The sequence below is a fragment of the Neofelis nebulosa genome, chromosome 4, assembly GCF_028018385.1.
Source record: "Neofelis nebulosa isolate mNeoNeb1 chromosome 4, mNeoNeb1.pri, whole genome shotgun sequence".
Classification (NCBI taxonomy): Eukaryota; Metazoa; Chordata; class Mammalia; order Carnivora; family Felidae; genus Neofelis; species Neofelis nebulosa.
The window spans coordinates 23,335,628-23,358,558 of NC_080785.1; the positions used below are offsets into that span (position 1 = coordinate 23,335,628).

Genomic DNA, 22,931 nt, shown 5'->3' on the forward strand with positions numbered 1-22,931 from the left:
TTTTAAGTAATTTGCATAACAGCACACTTTGGGCTGGCAGTGACCACTTTTTTAAGTAAATGACTTTCTTTTACACTTAGAATTAACATTTATCCAGTGTCTACTCCTAGCAGTTAAATACACTCATTTTTAAGTTTCTGTCTTTTGCCTCTCAAAGCAAGAAGATCTGAACCCATAATCTTAATTCTGTTGTGTTAGTTGAATACAGGGTATTCTTTTGGAGGCTTTGGATCGGTCTCAAATCCTTTTGGAGACAAAGAGGTATGTAAATCAACACAAACTAAAATATAAATTGGAGTGCTATATTGTACTGTGTATGGCTTAGTCATGGCAGCATTTTACATATACATGTTTGTGTGTGTGTGTGTGTGTGTGTGTGTGTGTGTGTGTGTGTAAAAACAACTGAATTCCCTTTAATAACAATACTGTTCCAGGACTCATTTAATCCTCACCACATCTGTATGAGACAGATACTATTATGATTCCCAACTTACAGAGGAGGAAACCAAGACAGAGAAATTAAGTAATTTTCCCAAGGTCACTTAGGCAGGCAAATGAAAAATCTGGGATTCAAACCCATGCAGTTTAGATCCAAACCACTCTTAACGACTCTATGATAATGCTCTTAGTCACAATTCAATTCAGCACCTCAGAAATGTGTCTAATAGAGGCATTTGCTAAATACTTGTTGAACAAACGAATGAACAAATGAAAGAACATTAAGGCAAGGACTCTCAACTAAAGGTACATTCTCCCAACCCCTCCAAAGAAGTTGTTCTCCTCTCCCAAGAGTCTGGTGTTACCCGCACCCACCCCCCCAAAAAACCATCATATTGCCACCCTTATTAAAATAAAAGCCATAGTAAGTCATTGTAATGAATGAAACAACTGTAGTGTTTCTCATCCCTTAGGCTTTTAGGAAACAAGAAGCATGCACTCTGGTTCAAGGGCCTTCGAGCTAGGGGTAAGCAGCTACTGACTACTTACTCGCCTTCCCTAATACATACACAGGAAATGTATCTTTAGGGAGTTACAATATTGAGGCAAAAGCAGCTGTCTACCCCCCAGATACCAGATACGTTATATCATCTGTCTTCAACTACACCATTTACTTATTTACCTACTTATAAAAAACATTCTATTTTCAGATATATCTCTGTTTATAAGCTAACTCGGGTACTTTTGACACTAAGAGAGGGATAAATGGTAAATGAATGAAAATTGCTGGTTCTTGCCATCTCTGTTGCTTGTCACTGCTGTTTATTAAAACATGTTCATTTCCCCTGCTGTGCTGCATTTTTCTGTTTTCTTTCACATTAGTCTCTTGTCTCTTCTGACTTTACTCCTCTGACATTTGTTGCAAAAAGTAGGCCTATCATGCACAGACTTCTAGAAAAGTGAAGTAATCATAGCACACTGAAAGACGTCTTCAAATCTTAAGATGCTTTTTGTCATTTGGTTTACATTATTAGTTATTCAAGTATTACTTTACTGGAGAAGAGAAAAAAGCCTCGTTGGTTGAGTTTTGTCTTTGGGAAAGGGAGGTAGGCACAGGAGGAGTTTACTAGGCTCAAACTGTTCTAAAAGGTACATGGAATATTTGAAACTAGTGCCCCTAAGTGAATCCTAAGCTATACTGTCCTTCCTTCGGAATAGTAAGAATAAAATAGGCTAACATCTTTACAGATTAAACATTAATAAAAAAGTAAAACTCATAAACCTGTGTTAGATTAAAATATTAAGTCTAACAAAAAAAATCTTGGGAACACTAATGTTTATGAATGGCTGCCAAGGTTTTCAAATAAATGTTTAAATAAAAACCTTACTCCTTTGGATCAGCTTAATCTTTTGATAGGAAGAATTAACTATAAATATACCATAAACTATATATAAACTAAGTGGTCTCTAAAGCTCTAAAAATTCTACAATTCTCAATGGAGTCGGAAATGCTCTAAGCATCTCAGAAATTACCTAGTGCGATAGTTCCTGAGATGCTAGACTAGCCGCTCATTGCAAACTTACTAAAAATAATAAAAATAAAAACAAAACCAAAAAGCAGATTACCAGGTCTACCCCGGTAGGTCTGGCATATTAATTTTGGTGGGGAATCAGGTTCTATTGAGGCTAATAAAAATTACCGGCTCCCTTCCCAGAAAAATGCACATATACAATTTTACATATGATATAATCCCCTGAAGACCCATCCCCTGAAGACAGACTCATGAACTGATGGCCCCAGGTTAAAAAGTAAAACGGAATTCAGACCCAGAATGTTATCAATGTTTTCCAAAGGGTGGTTAAGTGGAAGAAAGAACAGATTCATTCTATAACCTGTAAGAAGATACAACTGGGAGAAAGTCATAGAATTTGTAGCTGCACTTAAGGCAAGTCTTTGTAATAATTAGAGCCAACACATAATTTGACAGCTTTCTCCACAATGTAATAGGCAGTCCATTAGTCTAAGAGGTCAAAATAAGGAGACATCTTTAAAATAGAGATTTAGGAACACCTGGCTGGCTCAGTTAGTAGAGCATGTGATTCTTGATCTTGGGGTCATGAGTTCAAGCCCCACATTGTGCATAGAGCTTACATAAAAAAAAAAAACACAAAAAAAACCACCAATATTAAAATAGAGATTTTATAAAAAGATTAGAACTATTGTGGAATGGATTCTCATATTGTGTAGAAGCTAGGGCAAGATAATTAATTTCTAAGGTCTTTTTCAATTTTAACATTTTATGGTTCTAAAGAGTTTTAGAAGAGAGGACAAAGGAAAAAGATAAAAAGTTAATTTTAAAACTTTTTTTTTTACTACTTATAAAATATTTTCTGTGTTTAAGATTTAAAAAAATAAACAAGAGCCTAAATGTCCATCAACTGACGAATGGATAAAGAAACTGTGGTTTATATACACAATGGAATACTATGTGGCAATGAGAAAGAATGAAACATGGCCCTTTGTAGCAACGTGGATGGATCTGGAGAGTGTTATGCTAAGTGAAATAAGTCATACAGAGGACAGATTCCATATATTTTCACCCGTATGTGGATCCTGAGAAACTTAACAGAAGACCATGGGGGAGGGGAAGGAAAAAAAAATGGTTAGAGAGGGAGGGAGCCAAAACATAAGAGACTTCTAAAAACTGAGAACAAACTGAGGGTTTATGGGGGGTGGGAGGGACGGGTGGGTGGGTGATGGGTATTGAGGAGGGCACCTGTTGGGATGTTGTATGGAAACCAATTTGATAACAAATTTCATATTAAAAATAAATAAATAAATTAATTAATTAATATAAATAAAACTGCCTACATTTGTATTCTATGAGTATATCTGTGTTAATGTGGCCATCCTGAAATGTAAACCATAGCCAGAGAGTCTGCTTTCCTTCTTTTCTTTTATTTTTCTTTTTAGAGATGGAGGGGATGAGAGAGAGAGAGAGAGAGAGAGAGAGAGAGAGAGAGAGAGAGAGAGAATCCCAAGCAGGTTCCACGCTCAGCTCAGAGCCCAATGCGGGGCTCAATCCCACAACCCTGGGATCATGAGCCAATACCAAGAGTTGGACGCTCAACCAACTGAGTCACCCAGGAACCCCAAGAGTCTGTTTTTCTTAATTTAATATTATCTCCTTTTTTATCTCCAGCAAAACTTTGTTTAAAAAAAAAAAGAGGGCCACCTGGGTGGCTCAGTCAGCTAAGCATCTGATTCTTGGTTTCAGCCCAGGTCATGACCTCTGGACTCTGTGAGTTTGGGGACTGCATCGGGCTCTGCACTGGCAGCATGGAGGCTGGCTGGGATTCTCTCTCTCTCTCCCTCTCTCTCTACCTCTCCCCCTACTCACACTGTCTGTGTCTTTCTCAAAATAAATATACACTTAAAAAAATAGTTTAAAAAAACAAGTATGGTATACATCCTACTACCCTAGAAAATAACTTAGCCAGTTTCTTTACTAACAACTATGTATGTGAATCCTAATATACTGAAATAAAAATGTATAGTAATAACCTACTCAGGAGTCAAACTACATGATTTGGTCTTTTCATATTCCTGGATTTCCTGCACTCTGATGAGTATCCAGAGAATAAACTTTCTCCCCAAAAACATCCTTGAGGGAGAGATAGAAACACTATGTACTCAGTGAGTGCAGATATAAGAGACTGAATAGGAAAAACAGATCTTTCAATCAATACATTTTGACAGTGCCTGATGAACTAAAATTTTGCAAACTCCCTCCTTTAAGAGGCACCAAAGGCAGTTAGCTCTTCAGAGACACAGAACACTCCCTATTTCTGCAAGTAAAACTGAGGAATCAAGTAGAAGGAAATTCACAAATTCTATTAAATGATTGTATCCAGAAATGTCATTTAATACTTTGCTACTCATTCTGTTCCTTGATTAAAATTAGAAAAGTAATCAATTTTGAAGTGAAGACACAATTATTTTTTGTTGTTTATTTTTGAGAGAGCGAGAGACAGAGTAGGGGAGAGCAGAGAGAGAGGGGGACAAGAGGATCTGAAGCAGGCTCTGTGCTGACAGCACACAGCCTGATGCGGGCTTGAACTCACAAACCGTAAGATCATGACCGGAGCCGAAGTTGAACGCTTAACCGACTGAACCACCCAGGCACCCTAAGACACAACTGTTCTTTATGAATTCACTTTCCCTTCTCTCAAGTCACCATTTTCTGTTGGCAAACGCAATGTCTTCAAAGAAAATATCTAGACTTGACCAAAAGCAATAAAAGTTGTGTTGGACCAAACCTGGCAAAAAAGCAACAAAACAGTCACCAAATAATAAATGTTTGCTATCTTATACAAAACTGTTTTTAGAAGTTCAATATTTAAAATGAAGCTATTTTAGGGGCGCCTGGGTGGTTCAGTCGGTTAAGCGTCCGACTTTGGCTCAGGTCACGATCTCGCGGTATGTGAGTTCGAGCCCCGCGTCGGGCTCTGTGCTGACTGCTCAGAGCCTGGAGCCTGTTTCAGATTCTGTGTCTCCCTCTCTCTCTGACCCTCCCCCGTTCATGCTCTGTCTCTCTCTGTCTCAAAAATAAATAAACGTTAAAAAAAAAATTAAAAAAAAAATAAAATGAAGCTATTTTGAAAAATTGGTGACAATCCTGTCATGTAACAAGCAGAAAGCCAATAAGAACTTAAATGCAAAACTAAAAAATATCAGATTGAATACTGCTAAAGCAGACATGACTTCTAGTAAGATACTTGCATGAAGCATCATATTAAAAAAGAAGAGCTATTCTAAAAAATAAAATAATAGCTATTCCTTCCTTAAAAATAAAAATTTCAAAAGATACATTTCACAAGAACATTTGCATTGTAGTACTTTTTCCATAAATGCAGAGTGAAGTTTCGTACTTAAAATTATAACTGAGCAGAAAAAAATCTGATGTAGATTTAAAGTTATTTTTCTTCCGAAATGGTTTTCTCAATGTTTAGTTTAGTATATGCATGTGCATTTAATGCTAAATATGTTACCTCTCTAAAGTACCCAGTTTGGAACGCACATTAGAAATTCTGTATTCTGGGGTGCCTGGCTGGCTCAGTTGGTAGAGCATGCAACTCTTGATCTTGAGATTGTAAGTTCGAGCCCCATGATGGCTGTAGAGATTACTTAAAAATAAAATCTTTAAAAAAAACAAAAAAGGTGCACCCGGGTGGCTCAGTTGGTGAAGCGTCCAACTTCAGCTCAGGTCATTCGTGGTTTTGAGCCCTGTGTGGGGCTCTGTGCTGACAGCTCAGAGCCTGGAGCCAGCTTTGAGATTCTGTGTCTCCCCCTCTCTCTCTGCACCTCCCCCTCTTGGACTCACTCACTCTGTCTCTCTCAAAACTAAATAAACATTAAAAAAAAATTTTTTTATCTTAAAAAAAAAGAAAAAGAAATTCCATGTTCTTGCATGAAGTTTGCATGTTTGTATTTTGAGGAATTTGTTTTATGTGACACCAAGATGTTTGTGGTTAGCAGTTTTTGATCAATTACACATCTGATTCAAATTAACTGAGTTGAGAGTTTGTTGATAAAACCATATGGCAGGAGCTACTGTGGGTAAAAAGGGAAATAACTCAAAGAAAAAGCACTATTCAACTCCAAAGACTATTTATTCCTTTTTTTTTTTTTTGGTAAGTGAGGGAGAACGTGCACACGTGAGCCAGATAACAGGGAAGGGGGAGAGGGAGAGGGAAAGAGAGAACCTTAAGCAGGTTCCATGCCTACTGCAGAGCCTGACCCAGTACAGAGCCCGATCTCATGACCTGAGCCGAATCAAGAGTCAGATGTGTAACCGACTGAGCCAACCAGACACCCCTAATTTCACTGTCTAATTTTATAGACAAATCAATGATATCTTAGATAAAGCTTGAAGTAAATTCACTGACCGTATAGCAAATATAATAAGAACATGATATCAGGTTGGATTCTAAATGTAGCAGGAAGCAACTGAAGGATTTTGGTCTGGGAAGCACATCCTAAAAACCATAGTTTTGCTTTAGGAAGATTAATCCTGTTTCAGTATATAGAATAGAATACGAGAAGAAGACAGGAAATGACAGAAACATTAATTAGTATAATCCAGTTATAGGGCAGTGAAGGCCTGAATTACATTAGTAAGAGAAAGAAGTGCGAAGGACGGGCAGCAGAGAATACAGCACAGAGTTAAGAGCATGGACTCTAGAACCACATTGATTGTTCCAAATTCTGGCTCTGTCTCTAGTTAGCTAATGGCTTTAGACAAGAAATGCTGGGTCTCAGCTTCCTTCTCTGTGAAAAGGGAACAATAACAGTACCTACTCCTCACTGGGTTATGTTTATAAAAGTTCCTAGTGTTATTATTATGAGGATTACACCTAAACACTCCCAGACAAAATGGATGGGAAAGTTGAGTGAAATAAAGGGATAAATAGAAGCATGAGTTTTTAGTTCCATAACTTGAAGAAAACTTTAAAAACAGACATTATATGGGTAAGTTGGTAATATTTATCACTATGCATTGCAGGAATGTTTTCTCTCTCTTTAAATTTTTTTTAATATTTATTTTTGAGAGACAGAGCATGAGTGGGGGAGGGGCAGAGAGAGAGACACACACACAGAATCCAAAGCAGGCTCCAGGCTCTGAGCTGTCAGCACAGAGCCCGGATGCAGGGCTTGAACTCATGAACCGTGAAATCACAATCTGAGCCAAAGTCACTCAACCAACCAAGCCGTCCAGGCGCCCCAGCAATATTTTCAAATTGTAGATGAGGAACAGTTTAAATAAGTATCTATTGGGGCGCCTGGGTGGCGCAGTCGGTTAAGCATCCGACTTCAGCCAGGTCACGATCTCGCAGTCTGTGAGTTCGAGCCCCGCGTCAGGCTCTGGGCTGATGGCTCGGAGCCTGGAGCCTGTTTCCGATTCTGTGTCTCCCTCTCTCTCTGCCCCTCCCCCGTTCATGCTCTGTCTCTCTCTGTCCCAAAAATAAATAAAAAACATTGAAAAAAAAAATTAAAAAAAAAAAAAATAAGTATCTATTGCATGAATGGTAAATTACTGTACATCCATATAACACAATACTTTCAGCCATGAAGAAGACTCAGATCAATCAGATCAATCAAAATCTAAATAGTAATATAGAACTACCCCCAAAATATTTTTTTAGTTAAAAAAAAGGATAGGTTCATAAAGAATACTTTATATTGTACTCTAATTGCTTAAAAATGAAGATACAATGTATCTATATGCATACATATGCAAATTCTATTTCTGGAAAGGTACACCAGAAACTCTTAACAGATGATTCCCCTGGAGACAGTCTAGAGAACTAGGGATCTAGGGCAGAAGGGAAATTTTGTCTCCTTTGTATACTATTTGATTTTACCATATTTATGTAGTGCTTTTTAGTTAAAAAAGTTATGAAAAGATATTAGGGGATAGGCTAGGATGAGTCCAACAACAGGAAATCATATTTACATATTTTAGCCTGAGCATAACTTTTATTCATTCTACAAGTTTGCTCAGTATAGATAACTGGTAATCTGGTCTAGTGATCTTAGGGTTCAAAACCACTAAAAAACTGCTTTTAAAAAGGTCTTAAAAATAGTTCAGGAAGGAAAAACAAAGTGAACCTTAAAAAGTATAGAGGCTATTAAAAATTAGGCTGTGCTTCAAAATTCTAAATTTATATCTCGGTTTGTGATATGAACTGTGTTATAAACAGTTCATAGGTCCGTAGGCCAGCCCACCAAAGCCTACCACACCGACAATGGTAACTAGAGCACCGTAGTATTAGAGTCCATCATTTTAGAGCCTTGAACGAGATGACCTCTCCCTCCTTCTTGAAAGGCTTTCTTCTCTTGGCTTGTGTGAAATCAAGTAGTCCCGGTTTTCCTCTTATTTTACGGACCTTCTTTGCTTGCTTCTGCTTTCCTTCCCACCTTCAAGTTAGTCTTCTGTGCTTATTTCTATTTTTACTCTTCCTTGGTGATCTCATCCAGCCCAGCAGCTTTAAAATACCATCTATATGCTAATAATTCCAAAATTTATATATTGACCCTCTACCTCTCCCTTAAGTTTGATTTATATATGAAAATTGCCTACCCCATATTCTCCACGTGGAGGTCATATAGGCATCACATGCTTAACATAGCCAAAACAAAATTCTTGACTTACCCCCACAATCCTGCTCCTTCCCGTCTGTTCCATCTCATTTAATGACACCATCATCCATCCAGTTGCTCAAGACAGAAACATATGATTCCTCTCTTCATACCTCACAGTAAATCCCGTTAATGCTATTTTCAAGGGGCACCTGGTGACTCGGTAGGTTAAGCATCCGACTCTTGATTTTGGCTCGGGTCATGATTTCATGGTTCGTGAGATCAAGCCCTGAGTCGGGCTCTGCACTGAAAGCACGGAGCCTGCTTAGGATTCTTTCTCTCCCTCCTCTACCCTTCCCCTGCTTACACACACACACACACACACACACACACACGTGTGGTCTCTCTCACAGAATTAATAAACTTTAAAAAAATGCTACTTTCAAAATACATCTCATATTCAATCACTTCTCACCACCTATACCACTATACCCTAGTCCAAGCCACCATAATCCTTTGAGGAGACAACTACAAGTCTTCTAAATGGCTTTTATGCTTCACCTTAGCCAATTCCCACACTCCATTCTCCATCCAGCCGCTAGAGGGAGTTTTAAAAAATATAAATTGCTGGGGCACCTGGGTGGCTCAGTCAGTTGAGCCTCCAACTTCAGCTGAAGGTCACGATCTCACAGTTTGTGAGTTTGAGCCCCGTGTCGGGCTCTGTGCTGACAGCTCAGAGTCTGGAGCCTGCTTCGCATTCTGTGTCTCCCCCTCTCTCTGTCCCTCCCCTGCTCATGTTCTATCTCTATCTCTGAAAAATAAACTTAAAAAAAATTTTTTAGATGTAAATTGCTGACTGACTTATTTTGCTTAGCATACTATTCTCTAGCTCCACGTCGTTTCCAATGGCAAAATTTCATTCTTTTTTATGACTGAGTAATATTCCAGTGTGTGTGTGTGTGTGTGTGTGTGTGTGTGTGTGTGTACACACATATACATATCACATCTTTATCCATTCATCAGTCAACAGACACTTGGACTGTTAAGCCAGTCAGAGAAAGACAAATACCATATGATTTCACTCATATGTGGCATTTAAGAAACAAAACAAATGAGCAAAGGGGAAAAAAGAGAGGGAGAGACAAACCAAGAACAGATTCTTAACTATAGAGAACAACCTGATGGTTACCAGAATGGAGGTAGGTGGGGGGATGGGTTAAATAGGTGATGAGGTTTAAGGAGCACACTTGTAATGAGCATCAGGTATTATATGGAAGCGTTGAATCACTATATTGTATACCTGAAACTAATATTATACTGTATGTTAACTGGAATTTAAATAAAAAACATTAAAAAAATGTAAATCACATCTTATCAATCCCTTGCTTAAAACTGCCCAATAGGGGCGCCTGGGTGGCTCAGTCGGTTAAGCGTCCGACTTCAGCTCAGGTCACGATCTCGCGGTCTGTGGGTTCGAGCCCCGCGTCGGGCTCTGGGTTGATGGCTCAGAGCCTGGAGCCTGCTTCCGATTCTGTGTCTCCCTCTCTCTCTGGCCCTCCCCCGTTCATGCTCTGTCTCTGTCTCAAAAATAAATAAACATTAAAAAAAAAATTAAAAAAAAAAAAACAAAACAAAAAAAAAAAACTGCCCAATAGCTTCCCTTCACCTTTAGAATAAGGAAAGGTCACAAATTCAGTTTCAGACATGCAGAACTTGAAGGATATAAGGCATGTAAGTGAAGACGTGAAGACAGTAAGTATATGGCCCTCAAGAGAGATTTGGGCAGAGGTTAGAAAGTGGCCTTACTTATTGGCATATGGATAAAAATTGAAAACCATGGATTTGGAAGAGAATACTTAAAATTAAGTTTGGAAAAAAAAAAGGGTGGAGGCATAGGATCATGACTTGAGAACTCACATTAAGGCCTGGTCGAAAAGGAAGAGTTGACAAAATTAAGACTGGGTATGAGAGGTCAGACTCATAATAAGAAGAGCAGATCCGACACCTAGAAAGCTGACGGAAAAGGATGTTTTAAAATGAAGAGAGATCAAATAAAATGGAGATTGAAAAACATTCGTTTGATTTGATAACACATTAGTCATTCTGTGACTTTAACAAGACCTACTTCAAAGACGTGATGGGGAGGTATGGCGATTAAGACAGCAACTCTAGTCAATGCTTTCACAAACTTGGCTATCAAAGGAGAAGGAGAGGGGCACCTGAGTGGCTCTGTGGGTTAAGTGTCTGACTCTTGATTTTGGCTCAAGTCATCATCTCACAGCTCATGGGTTCGAGACCCACATTGGGCTCTGGGCTCATAGCACAGAGCCTGCTTGAGATTCTCTCTCCCCCTCTCTCTCTCTGCCCCTCTCCTGCTCACACTCTCTGTTTCTCTCTAAATAAATAAATAAACTTAAAAACAAAAAAGGAAAAGGAGAGATTAGAAGACATAAAACTTAAAGCCATAACACTATAGGAATGATTTGATGGAGAGAAAAAGGTTGAAGACACAGAACATAATGTACATTTTCTGGAAAGGCAGGAGGGGACAGAATCAAGGTACAGATGGAAGAGTGGTACAACTATTTATGATAATGTTCAACATAAAAGTGTACTCGGAAAAAAAGAATATTTAGAAAAGCAATACAACTCTTGTATGTGCTAAATGCCTCAGTAAAGAAAATCTATTTTAGACCATGTAATGTAAAATAACTCTCTTGCATCAATACCTGCAGACATTGACAATTACCAACTCATTCAATAAACATTTACTAAAAGCATAGTAATGAGCTGGACAGTGTTCTAATCTCTGCAGAATACGGTAAAGAGTAAGACATTACTTTTGCCTTTAAGGAACCCATAGTTAGCAAGCAGGTAAGTTGAGAATTGCAATTCAGTATACATCAGTACTGTGATACACACTTTGTATATATATACAAAGGAAGGTGGTGACACAAAGAAGGGGCACAATGGCATGGGCTTTGAAGTCCAACAGACTGGTCTGAATCTTAACTCTGACATTTATTAGCTATATACCTTTGGGCAAGTTATGTAGCTTCTCTCTAAGCCTCAGTTCCTCATCAGAGAAGAAGATACAAAAGTTATTTTCCTCACAAGGTTATGAGGATTAAATAAGTTAATGGTTATAAAACACCTTGAACAGGGCCAGACACATAGTACCTACTCATTACAAACAAACTATTTGTATTAAAAAAGAGATTTAAAAAAAAGAGAATTTTAAAAAGTTGTATAAAGTACACTTGAATGGGTCTTAGAAGACAATTAGGAGAATGGCACTCTAGAAAGAAGAAATAAAATGTACTGTAGTATTACAGTAAATTACACATTTTTTTAAATCTCTCTCTCCAACCTACCTTTTGCCAAGAATGTAAGGCAACTAACTACAAATACTTCTATACAGCTGAAATATAAAATCAAAGACGTCAGTGGTGAGGTTAGAGAGATAGAAAGGGACAAACTGAAGAGTTAGGGTAAGGAGGAGAAATTGAGAAGACTGTGACCAATTGGGTAAGAGGTGAGCAAAAGGAAGGAATCTACTGTGATTCCCAGGTTTCTGGCTTGGGTCACTAAATGGATGAATTAGCCACGAAACTAGTTAGGATAAGGAGCAAAGAAGAAAGAACAGATTTGGCAGGAAGATGATGAAATTATTTTTAGACACTGAATTTAAGGTACTCTTCAGTAACTTGGGTGGTAATGTCTGGTAGCCATAGGCAAACAGTCCAACAGGAAAGTAGGTCTGGGTTGGAGACAGATTTAGGCATTGTCAGGAAATTAATAACACCACCCAGGGAGAATACAAGAGTAGGAAGGGAAAACAAATAAACAGGCAGATATATTCTTGGATACTAATATTAAGGGGCAGATAAAGGAAAACTAATGAGAAGTTCAAGAGCTAAAAGGATAACTAAGAGCTTTTCAGGAATAGAGACTTTGTCTAATTATGGATTCCTAGGCTCTAGTACAGGAGGTAGTCAAAATAAAAATCTAGAGAAGTTGGGTAGGATGAAGACTAAGAGGTATCCAATGGGTTGAACAATTAGGAAGTTATTACCTTAACAAGAGCACTTGAGTGGAATGAAGGAGGCAGAAGCAAGACTGCAATAGATTGAAGAGAAAAAAAAGAAATTAAAATAAATAACAGAGTCTATTCTTTTTGAAAGCTTGGCTGTAACTGAGAGAAATAAAACAGGACATGGGGTGCCTGGTGGCTCAGTCAGTTAAGCATCTGACTTTGGCTCAGGTCACGATCTCGCAGTTTGTGAGTTCGAGCCCTGCATCGGGCTCTGTGCTGACAACTTGGAGCCTGGAGCCTGTTTCAGATTCTGTGTCTCCCTCTCTCTCTACCCCTCCCCTGTTCATGTGTTTTCTCTGTCTCTGTCTCTCTCTCTCAAAAAATAAGCACTAAAATTTTTTTTAAAAAAAGAAAAGAAATAAAATAGTACATCAGCTAGAAGAAAACCTAAAAGTTATTCATATAATAGAGAAACAAATTCTTCCTAATAATAGAAAATATAAATGAGTGTTTATGAGTAAAATATTTAAACATACGACAGCTTTTGGGTTATTTTGTTGTTGTTGTTTTTTTAAAGTTTATTTATTTATTTTGAGAGAGAGTGCATACATGCAGGGGAGGGGCACAGAGAGAGGGGAAAGAGAGAATTCTAAGCAGGCTCCATGCTGTCAGCACAGAGCCCAGCACCGGGCTTGACCCTGTGAATTGCGAGATCATGACCTGAGTCGAAACCAAGAGTTGGACACTCAACCAATGGGACCACCAAGGCGCCCCTAAATACACAACAGTTTTAACAGAATCCAAGTTGCTGCTAGTGATATGTAATTACTTACATAGTATTAAAGAAAAAACAATTCACTGATAACTAAAAGGAAAGCAAATATCAAAATGTTGATATAGTGGTTTTTAAGCAGAATTACAATGGATGATTTTCAAGTGCTCACTCAATACTTACCAAATTTTACTAATGAGCTTCTATTCCTTTTATAATTGTGGTGGTAAGAAGTGGAAGGCAATAAACCATACTGAACCAAAATTAATGATGTTTCAAAGGCAGAAAAAATTTAAGAGATTCTAACTCAAAGAAGATAGACCATAGAAGAGATGAAATATAAGCAGGTTGAAAGCAGGAAAGAAATGGAAGGAAAAAATAAAACCGACACAGAAATGAAATCTTCATTGAATATAACACAAAGGAGTACAAACACTGCTGAAAACATAGTAAAGGACACAGACAAGAGGACTGAGAAAGGCAAGCAAGATATAAGTGAACTCTGAAAACCATAAAACATTGTTGAAAGAATTAAAGAAGATCTAAATAAATTAAAAACATCCCATGTTCGAGATTGGAAGACTTAATGTTATTAATATGGTAATACTCCTCAAACTGATACGCAGATTCAACACAAATCTCTATAAGAATCTCAGTTGAGTTCATATAAACTGACAAGCTGATTCTCAAATTTATATGGAATTGCAAGGTACCTAGAATAGTCAAAACAATCTTGGAAAAGAATAAAGTAAGAGGACTCATACTTTCTGATTTCAAAACTTGCTACAGAGCAAAAGCATGGGAGGCAGTGAGGTAACAGCACATGGACAGACATATAGATCAATAGAATAGAATCAAGTGTCCAGAAATAAACCTGAATGTTTACGGTCAACTGATTTTTGACAGAAGTGCCAAGGCTCTTTCCATGGGCAAAGAGCAGTCTTTCCAACAAATGGTGCTGGGACAACAGGGCAGCCAACTGAGACAATCTCTACCCTACACCAAACATGAAAACTTACGCAAAAAGAATCAAACATAAATGTAAAAGTGAAGCTATATAAAACTCTTAGAAAAAACACAGGGATAAGTTTTCATGACCCTGGATTTGGCAAGAGTTTTAGATATGATAAACTGGACTTCATTAAAATTTATTTATTTATTTTTGGACTTCACCAAAATTTAAAACTTTTGCACTTCAGATAACACAATTAAAAAAGTGAAAAGGCAGGGGCAACCTGGGTAGCTCTGTGAGTTGAGCATCAACTCTTGATTTAGGCTCAGGTCGTGATCTCAGAGTCATGGGATCAAGCCCCTGTCAGGCTCCATGATGAGTGTGAAGCTTGCTTTGGATTCTTCCTCTCTCCCTTTGCCCCACTCCCCTGTTCACATGTGTGCACTCTTTCTTTCTCTCTAAAAATAAATTTTTAAAAATTTGGTGGGGGGCGCCTGGGTGGGTTAGTTGGTTAAGCGTCCAGCTCTTGATTTTGCCTTAGGTCATGATCTCGCAGTTGGGTTCGAGCCCCATATCGGGCTCTGTGCTGATAGTGCAGAGCCTACTTGGGATTCTGTCTCCCTCTCTCTCCACCTCTCCTCACTCTTTCTCTCTCAAAATAAATAAATACACTTAAAAAAATAAAAATAAATAAATACAAATAAAAAGTCAGATAACAAGTGTTGATGAGAGCATGTGGACGCAATTGGAACCCTCATACACTACTAGTAGGAATGTAAAATTCCAGCCACTTTGGAAAAGTTTGGCAGTTAATCAAAATATTAAACATACAGCACAGAGCTACTATATGACCTAACAATTTCACTCCTAGGTATATACCCAGGAGAAATGAAAACATATGTTCACTCAGAAATCTCTACACAATTTATAGCAGTCTTATTCTTAACAGCCAAAAAGTAGAAATAGCCTAAATGCTCATGAGTGGATAAATGGATAGACAAAATGTGGTTTATCCATACAATGGAACATTATTTATCCATAAAAAGGAATGGAGTACTGATATCCACCACTTTAACATGGATGAACTTTGAAAAAATTATGCAAAGTAAAAAAAGGCAGTCACAAAAGACCACATATTATATGATTCCATTCATATGAGACAGTCTACAGTAGGGAAATCTATAGAGACAAAAGGTAGAGTAGCGGTTGCTTAGGGTGGGGGTGGGGTGGGGAATGGAAGCAAGAGGATAAGGGAGGTGCAGCTAAAAAATATGAGGTTTCTTCTTGAGGTGATGAAAACGTTCTAAAATCAACTGTGATAATAACTGCACATATCTGGCTATATTTAAAAACCCTGGTATTTAAATGGTGAATTGTTTGTTTGACATGTGAAGTGTATCTCAAGCTATTGAAAACAGAAATGGAAATGTTAAGAGTTTAAAAGGATTAACTAGGGAGTTGGGGGCTAAAAAAAAAAAATAATAAAGGGATTAACTACTCTTGTACTAAAGAAAATAAATAAAAATGGAATTGATGGAATTGCAAGATATTTAGAAAATAACTACAACAGGAAGCCTATAACCTACAGAACACAACTAAAGCAGTATTTAGAAGCATTCTTATGATTTAAACACTTAGAATGAAAAGAGCATTAAGCATCCAACATAAAAAGACAGAAATACAACCACAAAATAAAACCTAAGAAAAGCTAAAGGAAGGATTTAAAGCAAGGAAAGAAAAAAGTAATAAATAAGAAAATAGTAGAACTAACTTAAATAAATCCAAGAGCTGGTTCTAAAATCCAAGAACCAAGAAAAAAACACAGGAAAATTTTTTTTTAATCATAAAAGAGTATCTGTTCAATGTCACACAAAATAATTTTAAAAACTTAGATGAAATGGATTATTTTCTAGGATAATAAAATTATCAAAGCTTCCCCTAAAAGATGTATATTGTAAGCAGCCAAATTATCATAAAAGTAGACATTATTTGTCAAATAGTTTTTCTTCCCCTCAAATACTCAAGGTCCAAAGATTTCACAGGCAATTGAATCAAACCTTTAACTTCAATGCCATTTAGCCAGAGATAGAAAGAACACAAATTTAAAAGCACAAAAAACCAAAACTTTGAAATAACTTTTATGAAAGTGGCATAATCCAACAAAGATAAACCAAAAACTACAGAGCAATTTAGCTTATGAGGAGTGATACAAAATTTCTAAATAAAGTTTAGCAAATAGAACCCAACAGCACATTTATAATAGTAATACATTGTGACAAAGTGAATTGATTCAGGAATGCAAGGATGGTCCAGTAGTACAACTCACCACAAAAGTAGATCAAAGGATAAGAATTATGTAATTTTCAAAGAAGCTATAGATGAAGGCTTTAGATGAAATTTACTTCTGTATTAAAAAATCTTAATAAAATGGTAATAGTGGACTACTTTAACATGATTAAATACGTACACTTCAATCTGAAGTCAGATCACATTCCAACAGGAAAGCACCAAAAACACCCAATGAACTTAGGAATAAGACAAAGATCCACTATCTTACTGTTTCATATTTTTTGGAAAGTACTTGCCAAAATAATGTGACAAAAGAAAGAAAGAAGTATAAAAACTGGAAAGAAGCAGAGAAAATTATCTTTATTTGGTAATGATAGGATTATTTAACCCCACAACTCTAAAAAGACAACTGGGAAACTAGCTAGTATTAGAATTCTAAAAGTGGCTAGATACAAAATTAACACTCAGAAATTAACAGCATTCCCACATTCAAACAAGATAAAAGATATAATAAAACTATAAACTCCAGGGGCGCCTGGGTGGCGCAGTCGGTTAAGCGTCCGACTTCAGCCAGGTCACGATCTCGCGGTCTGTGAGTTCGAGCCCCGCGTCAGGCTCTGGGCTGATGGCTCGGAGCCTGGAGCCTGTTTCCGATTCTGTGTCTCCCTCTCTCTCTGCCCCTCCCCCGTTCATGCTCTGTCTCTCTCTGTCCCAAAAAATAAATAAAAAACGTTGAAAAAAAAATTAAAAAAAAAAAAAACAAAAAAAAAACCAACAAAACTATAAACTCCATTTACAATAGCAACAAAAAAGATAAAATACCGAGGGCTAAACATAAGAAATGTGAAAGATCTTTATGAAAAAATTTTTAAATGTTATTGAGAGATGCAAAAGAAGACTTGAACAAGAAATGAATATATTCCCTGCTCTTGGAACAGAAGAATGAACCGCAAAAAGACATCAAATATCTCTAAATCAATCTATAATGTTCTATCAATAAAAATATCAACAGCATGGGGGAGAGGAGCTATACAAGCAAGACTATCCAGGAAAACCCTGGCAAGTAGAGTAAGAGCAGACTATAATCAAAGAATGGGGTCATTAAGGTATAAATAGGTGAACTGATCAATGAAACAGGATAAAAGCCCAGTAAGAACCTCAAATTATATGTAGGAATCAAGTACACCTATAGACAGTATTTTAATACTGCAATAACTTGTAGCCACCTAGAAAAAAGTCGGATTCTTACCTTAACACTTTACATAATTTATATTTTATATAGATAAGTACATTTAACTTAAAGTAAAATTATAAAAGTACCTAGAAAAAACAAGAATTTTCATTTTAATCAGAAATAATAGTTAAATAGGAAAGGCCTTTCTTATGATGCAAAATCTAAAATCCAAAAAAGAATGATAATTACAACTACAAACGAATTTTAATTTCTGCTGAAAAACTGTACCATAAACAAGGTCAAAAGCCAAATGATGAGCTATGAGAAATACCTTCAACACACAGCAAAGACAACTAATTTCCTTAAAACACAGAGTTCCTATAAACAATATTAAACATCCTGATAGAAAATGAACAAAAAATATAACCAGATGAATAAAAACTATAAGCAGATGTTTTAAATAAAGTTAACAAATATGGTTCTCATACCTATTGAAAAGATGAAGAAAAATACACCTATTAAATTGGCAATTTTAGAAAGTTTGATAACCCACTCTATTATCAAGGGTCTGGGATGCAAGCACTCCAACACCAACAGTGAAACAAAACTGGTACAATCTTTACGGAAGGCAATTTCACAATATCTATGAAAATCTAAATAGTACATATCCTTTGACCCAGCAATTGCACTTCTAGGAATTTATTCTAAAGACAGACTCACTCATGTGCAAAAATATATAGACAGATATTCATCGTATCATCATTTATATTAGCAAGACTGTAAACATTTTAAATGCCCATCCAAACAAAGAAATGCTACCATTTCTTTCCACGTGCACGTGCACACACACACACACACACACACACGTGCACTCAAAATTTATCATTGCTTGCTTCTAGGGAAAGAAGCCAATTAGCTGGGGTCAAAGGTAGAAGGAAAACTTGCCTTTTATCATATGCTCTTTTGTACCATTTGGATTTTATATCAGCAACATATATCACATTTCACATTTTTAAGTTATCAGTACTGTTTTTGCCCAGCTTTACCAGTTGTTACATATTTCCTTCTCTTTGTCAGTTTTTCAGTTCTTTCATTAGCAGCAATGTCTAACTGTCATCGCAGGTAATACATTTAATCAAACTGACACCGTGAAATCACAATAGTAACTTGCACTCTATTATCTCCATGATCTGGGTGCCCCTGAGCTCTACCTCTGCATACCTATTTTACAAAAATGTTCCCTGTTCTTTCTTTACCATGTGTATAGAGATTATGAATTAGAAATCCAGGACCAACAAGCTATGAATGTCTTGGCCTATGGGACAAACACAAACTCACGACTGCATTTTAGTAGACAGCAAAAAGGCAAGAAGCTGCTCAAACAAGGTTTCACAAAATTATCATTTGTGCTGTCACCATGAATGCAGAGTGTGGTCTACTTTTATGTGTAAGAACTTGATTTTATCCATTTGTCCAGAGTCAATGGGGCTGTAGAGGATTGAATCACACTAATCAATCAAATTCACAAGAAACTAATTGCTTACATATAATGCCAATGCATCCATCTAGAATTTAAGTACATGTACATATGTACAGACGTATATACACAATTAGTGTGTGTGCATATACGAAGAGTGTCAAATCATGCAAATCAAGGAATCACCCATAAATGATAAGTATGCCCAAGGAGAACCACACGGCACTATAAGTGTGTATAGAGAGAAGAGAATAAATCAGAAGGTCAAAGAAGGCATCCCTGAAAACACAGTGTGATCGAGTTAAGTTCTAATGGAAGAGAAGCTAAAAAAGAAAAACAAAAAACCCTAAAAGCCAAAAAACAGAAGTGGAGTTAGACAGTTCTTGGATGATGGGATAGCATGTGAAATGGCCTCGTGGCAGAAAGAGCATGATATGCCTAAGGTAGCAGAAAACGATCTAAGAGCAAGACCGTATGACGTAAAATTAACTCAAAAGTTACACAATGCAGTGCCTTTTAGGTCATGTTAAGGCTTTTTGCCTTACGCTAAAAGCAATGAAAAGCTAGTGAAGGGTTGTAAGCAGAGATGAGAATAGACTTGCGCTTGCAAAGGTGAGTGTGCTATATGTATTGCAGGGCAAGAGGAGAAGCAGGAAGACTGCTTAGAAAACTGCAGGAGACCTAAGTGAGGGATGATGGCAGCATGAGCTGGAGTTATAGAGCAGAAATAAAATAGATGGAACTTGGTGATTAATTATACCTGAAATACAAGGGAGAAGAAAATTTCAGGAGGATGCCCAAGTTTCAGGTTGCGTAACTGCATGCATAAAGATGCCACCACTGAAGGAGAGCGCAAGAACACTCCAGGAAGACCAGAGTGTTGTGTTTTGTTTCATTAGGGACTAGATGGAGGGTCTGCGTGCAAAAAGTAAGAAAGGGTTCTGGGTGCTCAGTATCTGGCAGTCTTGGTAGAGCCGGACAAAAAATGGAAAATGGGATTAGATGTCAATGGAGAGAGAAAGTTAGCTACAAAAACTTAAAAAAAAGAATCCTTTTTTAACCTCCAGGGTCAGCCATAAAACAGGCCTAGATATTTCTATGCCTCACCAGCACCTAAAATCTTCTTAAACACCTCAATACACAACCTTTCGATGAGTGTGGGGAGAGGGGACGGTCAAAATGCAATGTTGGGGAAAATAATTGGTGTAAAAGAATTTGAAATATATTGAGATGGCAGATGTTCCCAATTCTGATAGTAAAGAAATGACAGAAGCTGCCTACTTGGGGAAGGAAGAATGAAGCACCAATCAAAAGGAAAAGAAAGAAGAGGCTGATCATCCCATTGCATGAATTCTCACAGTTTAAATTTTTCACGTTTTATCTTTCCCTCTGGACAAATGGCTGTTCTTGGCCTTGTGTGCTAAGGAAACGCAGAAATAGCTCCACACCTAAGCCCCACGTCAGAAAGCATGGCTTCCACTGCCATCTGGTGGTGGCAGTGAGGAAGTGCACCAACTAGGTTCTTGGAGCCTGGGAATGCCTATATGTAGTCCATGGTATAATTAATCTGAGATCAAAGACCTAAAGATCGCAGTGGTAGAGGGAAAACCGGTAAAAGTCTTTGGTAAGAGATTTATCTTCTAATCTGTCAATACACAAAAATAGAAGTGTTTGCTGTTAATTTGAGGTAGGTAAAAGGATTTCTCCTTTTTTCTTTTTCATGTTAAAGATCACATATATAGCAGTTCTAAAATACCCAGTCTGATACTACCACCTCAAACTCAACTCCTAGTATATTATATATTTGACTATTTACAACTGCTTCAATGTGAATTTTAATGGCACATATAAATGGTTAATGTGCATTTCTAACACACATCAATAACCTCATCACCAGCAAGCAACTGTCTCATTGAACGTGCAAAATTCCCTTTGTTGTCTCCAAATTAATCAAATAATTTTTGACTACTTAGAACCACAGGCATGGTACTAAAATGAATTCAAAAACCATCATGTTCTCAAAACTCACCGGCTAAGCAAATATATCACTGATAAAATCAACATTATTCACAAACAATATGGTGAATGATTAACACATCATTCCTGATCGTTCTCTTCAAGGTAAAAAAAATACGCTTGCCCAATATAATATTTGACATTCTGTGCAATATTTACTTCCCTACCTTCCCTCTACTACACTTCACTTACAAATGTACCTCTTTAAAATTCTCTGCACACACACATCGATTTGATTTGTTTTTTAAAGCATCTGAACTCCAGGATAGGAAATTGTAGGCCAAAACGTAAAATAATCACATTGGATACATTTTTCCAATTCTCAATCAGCTGCTTTTATCATAATTTTGTCACCAAGTATATTCTTGATCTTCATTTTTCTCCCCTTAAAATCTAGACCACGTTATCGATTCTGTCTCTGGACACTGCAAAATATTAATAATTTAACTAGTTTTTCCTAATTCTCTTGGTTCTGTTCCCCATCCACATCCCAACACCCTCTACTCCCCTCCCCGCGCCTTTCCTCCTCCTTTCTAGTCTCAGAATGCCTAACTCTTAAACACTCGAGGTGGTTTTTACAAAAACACTCTTTGGAATGTTCCTCCCTCTTCTCTCAACTTAGCACCCTTTAAAAAATAATGTCCCACAGCTAGGCGCCAATACCCTCCTTTTACAGGATCAAACTGCGGAAGAGGATGAGACTGAGAAGAGAGTAACCGAAACATTTGGGAATGTCAATGAAACATCGGCCTCTCCTTTGAAAAGAAAACACAACTCTCAGCACAGAGCTTTCAACAAAGCAAAAATGCTTCTTTTCGTTGTGTTCCTGCTCCGTCCCTGACCTCAAAGACACCTTTCCTTTTCTCTAAGCCCCAGTTCCTCTGCTATGCGTGGGGCCTGCCTTTGCTCCTCCCAAGGAAAAGAAAGCCAGGGGAAAAGAAAAGGTAGCAGTCGCCTTCCCTTCGCGCCCGCAAGCTGGCAGGACCCTGTCCCACGACTCACCTGGCAGGTGCGGCCGCCCGGAGAGTTGCACGAATCTGTTGAGCTGGCCAGTCCCCCGACCCCCGCTGCCCCCGCTGCCCCCGCCGGCCCCGCTACCTCCGCCGCCGCCGCCACTGCCTGCGGCGCCTCCTCCCCGCCGGCGGTTCCTGTCCCAGCCCTGGGCGGCCGACATGACCCGCTAACGATTGCGGCAGCCGGGTCCCGGCAGCCCCTGGCCCGGCGGCACTAGCGGAGCCTCCTTGCTGGGCTCCTCAAGAGACCCGGGAGACTGGGGTAGGGGGAGCGCCCTGTCCTCACCAGCGACCAATGACTGGCTTACTTGGTGACAGGCAGCCAATGGCCAGTCGCCTTCTTGGCAGGTGGAGGGAGGCGGGGAGAGACGTGGTAACCATAGCTATGGCTAAAAAAAAAAAAAAGTGGAGAGAGAGAAAGGCAGAAGCAGCCACTCAACACACGCATCAACCGCGCTAAGCAAGCCCGCGTCGCGAGTCCTGCGGGATCAGGAGGGCCAATCGAAGGCCGAGCAAGAGAGGCCACGCCTGCAGAAAGAGTCCCGGCGATAGTCGGTCTTCCAGCCGCGGTTAGGGTTCAGGAACTCTTCCCACAAGTACTCAAATCAGAACTAGGCTGTG

At 38.1% G+C, this 22,931-nt stretch overlaps 1 protein-coding gene across 6 annotated transcripts in view; it reads right to left on the reverse strand.

Moving 5' to 3' along the window:
• The window catches only part of KLHDC10 (kelch domain containing 10), a 71,696-nt gene extending 49,074 nt beyond the window's left edge, over positions 1 to 22,622 (reverse strand). Inside the window, exon 1 of one of the 6 annotated variants that reach the window (XM_058724277.1) lies at positions 22,300 to 22,622. In XM_058724277.1, coding sequence (XP_058580260.1) covers positions 22,300 to 22,471 — 172 coding nt within the window. In that variant the 5' untranslated portion in view covers positions 22,472 to 22,622. The remainder of the gene's footprint in view (positions 1 to 22,299) is intronic. The other 5 variants (XM_058724279.1, XM_058724281.1, XM_058724282.1 and 2 more) reach the window with 5 other exon arrangements.
• Between the last annotated feature and the right edge of the window lie 309 nt (positions 22,623 to 22,931).